General features: G+C 67.3%; 3 protein-coding genes across 3 annotated transcripts; 1 reads left to right on the top strand and 2 right to left on the bottom strand.

Annotated features, from left to right (window-relative positions):
- Positions 1 to 1,153: 1,153 nt before the first annotated feature.
- On the bottom strand, positions 1,154 to 3,264 carry CHLNCDRAFT_19624 (hypothetical protein; the record flags this gene model as incomplete). Its single annotated transcript, XM_005850461.1, has 5 exons — positions 1,154 to 1,381; positions 1,511 to 1,876; positions 2,090 to 2,509; positions 2,705 to 2,865; positions 3,042 to 3,264. The coding sequence occupies 5 exons, from the start codon at positions 3,262 to 3,264 to the stop codon at positions 1,154 to 1,156; spliced, it is 1,398 nt and encodes a 465-aa protein (XP_005850523.1).
- A 392-nt stretch (positions 3,265 to 3,656) lies between these two features.
- CHLNCDRAFT_140371 (hypothetical protein) lies at positions 3,657 to 4,508 on the top strand (the record flags this gene model as incomplete). Its single annotated transcript, XM_005850758.1, has 3 exons — positions 3,657 to 3,695; positions 3,824 to 3,991; positions 4,188 to 4,508. The coding sequence occupies 3 exons, from the start codon at positions 3,657 to 3,659 to the stop codon at positions 4,506 to 4,508; spliced, it is 528 nt and encodes a 175-aa protein (XP_005850820.1).
- A 791-nt stretch (positions 4,509 to 5,299) lies between these two features.
- Positions 5,300 to 8,564, bottom strand: CHLNCDRAFT_140370 (hypothetical protein; the record flags this gene model as incomplete). Its single annotated transcript, XM_005850460.1, has 9 exons — positions 5,300 to 5,792; positions 5,935 to 6,299; positions 6,386 to 6,493; positions 7,039 to 7,106; positions 7,215 to 7,320; positions 7,479 to 7,610; positions 7,748 to 8,111; positions 8,246 to 8,301; positions 8,415 to 8,564. 9 exons carry the CDS (start codon positions 8,562 to 8,564, stop codon positions 5,300 to 5,302), a joined length of 1,842 nt encoding a protein of 613 aa, XP_005850522.1.
- Positions 8,565 to 9,686: the final 1,122 nt, after the last annotated feature.

Raw genomic sequence — 9,686 nt, 5'->3', positions numbered from 1 at the left:
CCGGCCAGCACTGTGGGCTCTGCATTGTGCTGCAGCTGCTGTGCCAGGTCAAACAGCTGCTGCGAATCATCGGCAGCTAACTGGATGGGATGCACACGCCTGCAGCAGGCCGCCAGCGCATCTTCCGGCGATGTAGAGGTGTGACAGGCAGAAGCGAGCGCCGGTTGGTACGGACCGGATGAAGGCGGCAACCAGGAGCCGCCTGTGCTGCTCCACGGCTGATGCTGCGAAGCAGGGCTGCAGAGCTGCCCCGCTGCTGCCGGGCTGGCATCGTTGTGCAGGCCTGGGTCGGGCGCTGCGCACCGCTGGTACAGCTCGCCAAGCAATTCTGTGGCAGGCTGGGCGCACCCTGGCACGGCATCGGCCAGTCTGATCAATGCCTGGTCTGCTCCCAGCTGCAGCAGCAGCGGGACCACTGCCGGCTGCCGAGCCAGCCCTCTGAGCAGCTCCAGCGCCACCTGCAGCGCATCTGGTGCCTCGCTGGCCCCCAGTGCTGCTGGGTCCAGAAACTCCAGCAGGTGCTCGAGGCCCCACGCTGCTGGGTTTGCTGTAGCCGAGTCGATGAGCAGGCCATGCTGCATCTTGAACCTCAGGCTACGCAGTGCACGGTGCCGCACCTCGGGCAGGTGGTGGGCTACAGTGTGTGGGGTAGCGGGGTTATAGGGTGGGGCGGGGAAGGGAGCCGGGCGGCGGCAAGTGGAGCCCGGCGGCGGCACGTGAGGGCAGGCCGCTGCCAAGGCGCCCGCTGCTGCTGCGGCATCGCCCTGCTCAATCATGCTCGCAAGCCGTACAACGGCGCCTGGGGAGCCGGGAGACGGGTGGTGTCCAACGCGTGCCCCATCGCCCAGACACGCCCCGTCTCACCTATTTTTTCGCACAGAGCAGTCATGCTGGGCGAACACTTCCGCGCAGCAGCGCAGGCGAGGACACACAGGCGGAAGCGCTGCAGATGGTGCGGGGTTTGACCAGCACTGTAATGTATCTTTTCGACACAGTTTTTATGATTAAAGACGACAGGAACGGCCCAATTTACACAGGGTGCATTGCATTCTGGTGTTAATGCGCGCTGACGGGGCGGAGCTCAGCGCCAGCGCGGCGCACGGCAGGCCGGGTCAATTGCAGCGCCGCCCCCGTCCAGAAGGCAAGGAGTCGCTCACAGCCCCGGCGGCCGCAGCTTGGCAGGCAGCCAGTCGGCCAGCGCCTCCACATCCAGCGGCAGGTTGAGCAGCTGCTTGACGGGCCCCGCCATCTCCGCCTCCTGCTGCCAGCGTGAGAACCAGGGGCCGCCGCCCACCTCCACGGCCCCCGAGTTGCCCGCACTGGTGCAGTCCAGGATGGGGGTGCCGCCGGTGTCGCCCGCCGCCCACACGCGTATGCGCACCTGCACCACCAGGTGGGGGCCCCGACTCGGTCAAGGCAAGTGTGGGCTGGGCAGCAACATCCTCCAAACCTGCCCGTCAGAGACGCCCCCGCGAAGTGTGCCACCCGCCTGGCCGCCCCGCGTGCCCACCTTGCCGCAGAAGGAGTCGCGGCAGAAAGGCGCCAGCCCCTCGTCGATGGTGGGCGCCCGCAGCGGCGTGCCGGGCGCCTCGCACACCGCCTCCACCACCGCCTCGTGCTCCCGGGTGCGTGCCGAGATGCGCCAGCGGCCCCAGGGATCCACATCCCAGCTCAGGCTGCCGTTGTTGGGCAGGAACTCGTAGAAGCGGCCGCGGTGGTGGATGCCGATCATGCCCACATTCTCCTCCACCCCCGGCACGCCCAGCAGGCCGCGCAGCGCGCCCACCGCCGTCACGCTCGTCCCAGGCTCGCCCTCAAACGTGTTGCACTGGATCCAGCACCAGCGCCGCGGGAAGCCGCCGCCCCAGTTCTTCTCCTGAGGGGCAGGCAGGGCAGGTGCTGCACCTCAGTGGGGCTTGTGGATGCCTCAGGCACCCGGGATACCCCCTCGCTAGAGCTGCTCCGGGCCGCAACCGCACGTGCCTCAACGGCACACGGGGAGCAAGCAGCGCGATCCCAGCGACCTCGCCTGACCTCCCCACCTGGCTGCCCACCTGGCCACCCAGCTGGGTGCCACCCCCCCGCTCACCACATAGTGCGGCGCGTCGGTGAACTCGTACCGCTGGCCGCCCCACTCCACCCAGCCGGTGGCCAGTCCATGCGCCATCACCACCTGCCAGTGAGGCTCAAACACCGGCAGCGAGGCCAGCCAGCCGGCGGTGGCCTTCTGGCGGCCGCCCACGTCGCCCCACCCCACCACCGGCCGCACTGAGAAGGCCCAGCGGCAGGTGTCCACGGTTGAGGTCAGGGTGCCGGTGGCGCCCGCCTCCTGCCGCACGATGCTGCCCTGGTGCCAGGTGGCGGTGGCCTGGAAGCCCTGCTCCACCCCCGCCTCAAACTGCGCCGGCGGAAGCACCCGCTTCAGGCCGCTCAGCGGCTGCGAGGCGGAGCGCTGCTTGAACACCGCGCCCAGCGCAAGCTCGCTCCTGTCCGCCCAAAACTCCTGCACCTGCACGGCAGGGGGAGGGGAGGGGACACATGGCGGCGAGGCGGGCGGGCGAGCCGTGCAGCCACGTCATTGCCCACAAGCTGCTCCTGCTGTGGCAACGTCTTTGCCTTTCTCCCTCTAGACGAAGCAGCAAGGCTTTCCAGGAGGCTGCGCAGGCACGGCAGCCTCCTCCTGCCGCTGCCGGGGGCCGCTCACCTGGGGGCTGTACTGCAGCAGGTAGCCGTCATCGGGCCCCATCACCTGCGCCCCCACCCCGCTGTACTTGTTGTTGCCCAGCGGGTCCTCAACGCTATAGATCAGCGCAAAGCTCTGGCCGTCGCCCGGCAGCGTGACCTTGAAGTACCAGCCCTCAAAGACTGGCGCGGGGGGAGGGGCAGGGAGGCACCGGGTCAGGTCATGTCCATGCGGCGGCAGAACAGTCGACTGGCCGATGCATGGGCTGCAAAATTGGCGCCACAGGCATGCTCGCTCGCAATGCAGGCCCCTGTCGCACTGCAATGTGTGCTCGACACGCAGGAAGGCGCCAGCTCACAGCGTCGCGGCGTGCCGTCCCAGTGGTATCCGCTGTGCGGGGTGCGCAGGCTTCTGCCGCCGCTGGGCACTGCCTCTGCCCTCACATCGCACGCATGCCGTCCGAAGTAACGGCTGATTAAGGCTCTGCTTGCACTCTGTGGTGGCTGCCGCTGCACGGGAGCGGTGCACGAGTGGAGGGCGGTGGGAGGCGCCAGCTGCAGGCCCCTGTGACACGCCAGCATAATGGAGCACGATGCAATTGGTGCACGGCTGTGCAGAAGAGTGGATGGGCATGGAGCGACCTCAGCACGGCGCCAGCACGCAACGCAACCTTCTCGACCCGCCAAAGAAAATGGCACTCATTTCCGATTGATCGATCACCTATCTGTCTTCAGGTCAAGCCCGCGGTCCATTGCAGGCGTGCCACCCAACTCGCAACTTGCCAACTTGCACCGCTCTTCTTCCTTGCTCGAATACCTTGCCAGCGGAAGTCAGCGAACTACCCGTCCCACTGGAATTGCGTGTGCAGCGCTGCGCTGCGCTGCCGCATTGCCTGCACAAAGTGTGGCGGCTCCGCCCGTCGTATGCTGAGACTGTGCAAGTTCCTGGGTTTCAGGGTTGAGGGCCAGCCCAAATGAGCGCCTTTGTCTACGGGACCCTGATGTACCCAGAGGTGAGACCGGGTGGTCTGTGGGCATGCGTTCGGAGCAGCCTGGCATTGACCTCAGTGGTGCCTTGACTTTGCCGTGTGTTGGCCGCCCCACCTCCCACTACCTATGCTGCCCCTGATGCCGCTCGCAGGTGCTCAATGCCCTCATCAATCGGGTGCCAAAGATGGAGCCGGCGGTGATCCTTGGTTATCAGCGGTACCGCATCAGGGGCCAGGTGTTCCCGGGCACCATCAGGTCGGCGCCAGACTCCCAGGTTGCGGGCATGGTGCTACTTGACCTGCAGCCAGACGAGCTGGAGGTGTGCCAGTCGGGCTGCCCGCCCTGCAACGTGTGCTGGCGCTGCCCAGCCTCGTCTGGGCACTCAGCACGCATGCCCTGGCAGCATCGCGAATGCGATGCCGCTGGGCCGGCTGCTGCTGGTGCCAGCCACTGCGTGCCTGCCCCCCTCCTGTTCCAACCTGCTTGTCTGTCATTGTCGTCTGGCTCCCCCGCAGATGTTTGACGAGTTTGAGGGGGATGAGTATTACAAGGAAGGGGTAGAGGCGCGGCTGGAGGGTGGCGCCGCCTGCCCCACCACCGTCTACATCTGGCAGGACAGCCTGCGCAGCTACCTGTACGGCGAGTGGGACCCCCAGGAGTTCCGGGAGCGGGAGCTGGAGCGATACGTGGAGATGTGCGCCGGCTTTGCGGCAGACGTGCAGCAGCAGCGGCGGTGGAAGGGCGAGTTCCAGCCCTCCTCATCTTCCGAGGAGGAGCAGCAGCAGCAGCAGCAGCGGGAGGCGCCGGGTGGGGGCCCACCTGGAGGGGAGGCATGAGCTGTCAACTGGCTGACGCTCATGGAATAGGTTGCATTTATTACGTTATTACACGTTGAGGCATTGTGTGGAGGCATGCGCAACCGCATGGAACAAAAGGGTGCGAGGAGCTGCCATGGAGCGCAAGTAGTATGGCGCGGAGGGTGCGGGGCTTGAGTGTGGGAGATCAGATGGGCATTGCAGAGGGGTGGCAGATAGGTACGGGGTGTAGTAGCAGCATCAGGAATTGAGAATATGAAAACATGAATTTGTCAGGAGGAGAAGGGGCCCAGGTGGGCTTGAGGAATCAGAAGGGGCCGGGTTGGGCTTGCGACACGATGAAAATTGTTACTCTCGGCTGGGAGTAGGGCACGGCTGCGCTCGCTCAAAACATGGCGGTGGGTCAGCCAGTGCATGCATTCTGATTTGGGGGTTGCCAGGTCGGCACTGCACTCTGAGGATTTGGAGGGTGATGCGTTGGGCCAGAGAAAGGCAGGAGGGCACACAAGTGTTCAGCCAAGTGTGGGCTGCCACATACAAGGCAGGGGATGGTGCCCCAGCACGCTCACCTCGACCAGGAAACGAAAAACACAGAGGGTGGGGTCAAAACTGGCGGCGGCTTGCATGCAAGGTATGCGCGGTGCCTGCCGTAAACCAAAGTTAGTCAGGTCAAGAGAATCAAAGTGGCTTGCTAGGAGGAATCAGCGGGAGAGGAGAAACTGCTGAGAGGCGGCGGCAAAACACTCAGGCGGCTCGAATGCAATGTGCGTGAAGAGTTGGAGGGGCTCGTCTTGCAGAGCTGGGCGGCGGAATCAGGCGGTTCGCCGGACGGTGTGAATGCGCGGCCCCAGCCAGCTGCAGGGCGCCTCGCTGGTGCCGGCTCTGGGACTGCCACCCCAGCAGCCATGCGGCAGAGAGCGGCCTGGCGGGGTGCTGGTGCTGCGGCGCAGGCCTGCGGCCTCCAGGCCGCGAGACAGCAATGATGTGCGGCGTGGCAAGTCGCTGCCAGAGTGCGTGGGCGAGGTGGGGGCGCTGGTGGCGCCGCAGGCCAGCAGCGCGGCGCGCTGCAGCAGCACGCTGTCTGGCGACTGGCACAGTTCGCTGGCGTAGCGGCCCAGCATGGCTGCATTGCTCGCGGCGCCGACGCAGTAGCAGGCTGGGGGAGATGCCACTGGGGAGATGGCTGTTGCGCCCAGGCTGCACTGCCGCCCCTCCGTGCGGGGCTGCCACTTGGTCAGCACCGCCCTTTGCTCCCGCCAGGGTGGTAGCGCGCGCCCAGTCTGCTTGAAGCTCCACTCCATCTCCCTGCCAGGGTGAGTGGGGCCGGGAGGGATGCGGCCATGCGGGCGGTGTCAGTACCGAGCGGAAAAGCACACGTAGCGCACAGCGCAGGGCCGAGACTGAACGGCCCGCCGCTGCCGCTGCCGTGCCCAACAAGGCCACCCACCTGGACACCCATTCCACCAGATTGACGAGCTGCTCGCGGCTGCCGACGAAGCACTGGGGCAGCATTTGCTGCAGGGCCGCGTACCGGGCGCATGGGCTGGCTATCTGGAAGGCGCAGGCAAAGTGGGGGTCCACAATGAACTCCAGCTGTGGCGCGGCGGCGCCCCCCGGCGCTGCCAGCACCGAGATGAACGTGTGGCGCAGGTTGCGGAAGGCCGCGGTGCCCACGCCGCCGCCCGCCGACTTCACGAGAGCGACGGAGTGGCCGCGGGCCGTCAGCGCGGGCGCCAGCTCCTGTGCGCTGCACAGCTGCCGCCCCGACGCCAGGCTGTGCTTCAGCATGCACAAATCCACATCTCGCGCCAACTGCAGGGGTGGTTGCGCAGCGGGGTGGTAGTCAGGGGAGGCGGGAAAACGTTGGCGGCGGCTGACAGGAGGGCTGAGCGCCTCACCTTGTCGCCCACGTAGTTGGCTGGCCTGAGCAGGAACTGTATGTGGGCGCGGAGGTGCTCATACTGCTGCGCACACGAGTAAGAGGTTGTGGTCTCGGGGGGAAGGTCCTGCAGGGGCGGGAAGGGCTTTGCATGGGCTGTCAGCGGGCTTGCACGTGTCGGACATGCATGCTGAAGACTCTGGAGGGCGGCGCTCGGGCATAGCCTCAGAAAAAACCACAACACCCACGTCGAGAGCAAACAGGGGTTCCATGCCTCGGGCTCCCCTGGTTGCGACAGCCGATCACTGGTAGGAGTAGCAGAAGGCCAATGCTCCCGCGTGAGACGCGCAGATGGGTGGAGGAGGCGCCCATGTGGCGTGCGCCGCCCAGCGTGCGCCGCAAGTACTCCCAATTCTGATTGGCCAAGCACTCTCGTCCAGAAGAGGGCCCAGTGACGTTTCTTGGACATCAAGTATTGAGATGAATGGATCTGGTCATCACCTGCACCTGGCATTTCTGGATGATCCCTCCCGCCATCCAGGCAGGCCACTTGTTTTACCGGGCACCGTGCTCACTATGTGCAGATCACAATTCATAGTGTTGCTCATAGACTGGCACATCTGCTCCTGGCGGGTCCTGTGGGGGAGGCAGAGGCACAGATGCTGCAGGCACCGGGGCTGGCACCGGCACGGTGGCTCGGTAGCCCGCCAGCCGCGTCATCTTGATGAACACGTACATGCCTGCGCTAGGGGGATACGCCGAGCAACTCAGCCTGGGGGCAGCAGCCAGCCAAGGACTGCAGCAATCGCCGAGCTGCCTGTTGCAGTGGCCCTCCCAGCGCCGCTCACCCGCAAACAGCAGGCCAATGATGAGCATCACGAGGCAGGTGAGGCAGAAGTTGGCGCGGCCCTTCTTGTGGATCTGCGCCGCCCGCTCCTTGCTCTCCCTCGTTTTCTGCATGGCATGACCCCGGGGGCAGGCATGGGAGAGTACAGTCGGGGAAGGAGGCGGATGCAAGGATGCATGATTGCAGTCGCTCGGGTTGTCAGTTGCTGACAGTCTCCTGCTGTGTGGACAGCAATGCCTGCCCGGCCACCGCCCCTCCCCCCAACCTGCAGGCTCGTGTCCAGCGCCGTCTCGGTGCTGTCCAGCAGCTGCCCCCGATCCTGGAGCCGCCCCTCTATGGCCTGCGTGTTGCTCTTCAGCTGCGCCGCCAGCCCCGCCAGCTCCTCCGCCAAATCCTCCTGCACGTAGGGGGGGCAGGGCGGGTGGAGGAAGGCGGGAAGCCCGGCAGGCAAACGCGCACGCCGCGAGGTGCAGCGCAGGGCAGCACAGGTGGGGTGCAGAGGCATGCGCCAGGCGGCCAGCGGGCAGCGCTCACGTGGAGCTGCTGCTGCGTCTGCAGCCTGCCCTGGCCGCCAGCCGCCGGCTCCCCATGCGTTGCTGCGAGCTGCGGCTGCGGCTCCGGCTGCCGGCTGGCTGCAGAGGGCCTGGCCGGGAGCGGCGGGGTGCGGGCCACCGGCACCGGCGGTGCTGCTGCCGCCGGCCGTGGCGCCACGGGGGCAGCAGCGCCTGGCGCTGCCCCCGTTGCTGCTGCCGTCAAGCTGGCTGGCTGCTGCTGCGGCGGCGGCGGGGCCGCCTGCTGCCGGGCCATGGTGCAGTACGGCGGCACATCCGGCATGCGCAGCCGGCTGGCCAGCGCCTCCACATGCTCGCCATACTGCTGCATCAGCTGGCGCGACACCCTGCTCCCCAGGACAGCACACAGGCGGTGCAGGGCGAGGGTAAAGATCGTGACAGCAGGATGGGGGCCAGGCAGCGGAGGCACGGCGGGAGTTGTGCGCGGAATGCAGGCAGGCGGGCACGCGGGCACACCCACCTGCTGCCCGCCGTGGTCTCCAGATCAGACAGCTGCTCCTGCAGCGTCTCCACATACTGCACAGGCAAGCGGGGGTGCAGGCAGCATAACGAGCTGAGGCGACACTCTGCGGCAGCAACAGTACGCCGCCAGGCGTTGTTGCAGCGGCGGCGGCTTGGGGGGCACTGACGTGGTGGAACACGGGGCTCTGCTGCCAGTTTCCGATCAGGTCTGGCCTGGCCAGGGAGGTGCCCGCCACGATATCTTCGCACGAGGCCAGCAGCCGCCGGAACGACACCTCCAGGAAGAGCCCAGAGGTTGGGGAGGGCAGGTCGGCCATAACAAGTGATCCTGAATCACAGGACGGCGCGTGAGCTGCAGGGAAGGCCCTGGTTTTGAGCTTTGGGACGGCCTACTTGGCACCGCCAGGCGGCGGAAGAAATGAGAGCCAAAGCGGCACCCAGGAACCCTAGGATGCATCCTGCACCATGGCGGAGCCCTTCCTGACTTGCCAGCAGTGCAAGGCCCGCCTGAAGCTGGGCGACCACGACGCCTCGGGCCTGCGCCTCTCGGGCAGCGGCTCGGGGCTCTCAGCGCGGCTGGAGGAGTCTTTCCTGCTGCTGGGGACCGCGGATGATGCAGCCAGTGCGGCCAGGGGACTGCAGCAGCACCCGCCCGGGAGCGGAAGCAGCGGAGCCGAGGGCGGTCACGGTGCGACGGCGGGTTGGTGCACGCCCTGCTGTGGCCTTTGCCGGTGCCGGTGCACCCCACCTGACCCAGCACCCACCTCCCCTCGCTGCTGTTCACCCCTGCAGCCCCGGCCGCGCGGCGCCTGGAGGAGTCGTTTGTGGTGCTGCAGGGCGGCGGCGGCCGCGCCCCCGCCGGTGCCCAGTCAGCGCTGCTGGACGGCGGCCCCGCCGGCGTGCAGCGCATCCCTTTCGACCACAAGCTGCGGGGGCTGGCGCGCGTGTTTGAGCTGGCCAGCCAGGAGGCGGGCGTGGATGTGCCGCTGTGCGCCGAGTGTGCGGGAGAGGTGCACAAGGAGCTGGAGGCACAGCTGGGGGAGCTGCAGCAGGTAGGGTGAGGGGGAGGGGAGGGGAGGGGCCGTGGGGGCTGGCGGGGGCGCGGCGTGGGGATGGGCAGCCGGCGAGGCGGCGCGGGAGGCGGCGGTGCTGGGATTGGAGCTGCACTGCGCGCATGCAGATGCACGGCGGGGTGGAGCGCTGTGTCTGGCCTGCCTCCAGCAGGCACCAAGTGCCTCGCCGGCGGGCCAGAGGCGCATTCAGCCTGCGCCAGCCGCTGCGCGCCCTGGGTGCAGGAGGTGGCGGCGTACGAGGCGGCGCTGGCGCGGCTGGAGGCGGAGGGCGTGCGGCCGCTGGAGGAGGCGGCCTTCCAGCAGCAGGTGGCACAGGCGCAGGAGGAGCTGCGGCGCGAGCGGTGAGCGGCGGCTGGCGGCGCATGC

The sequence above is a fragment of the Chlorella variabilis genome, assembly GCF_000147415.1.
Source record: "Chlorella variabilis unplaced genomic scaffold CHLNCscaffold_3, whole genome shotgun sequence".
NCBI classification, from domain to species: Eukaryota; Viridiplantae; Chlorophyta; class Trebouxiophyceae; order Chlorellales; family Chlorellaceae; genus Chlorella; species Chlorella variabilis.
The sequence above is the reverse complement of the archived record's forward strand: the minus strand, read 5'-3'. Positions and strand labels throughout refer to the sequence as shown.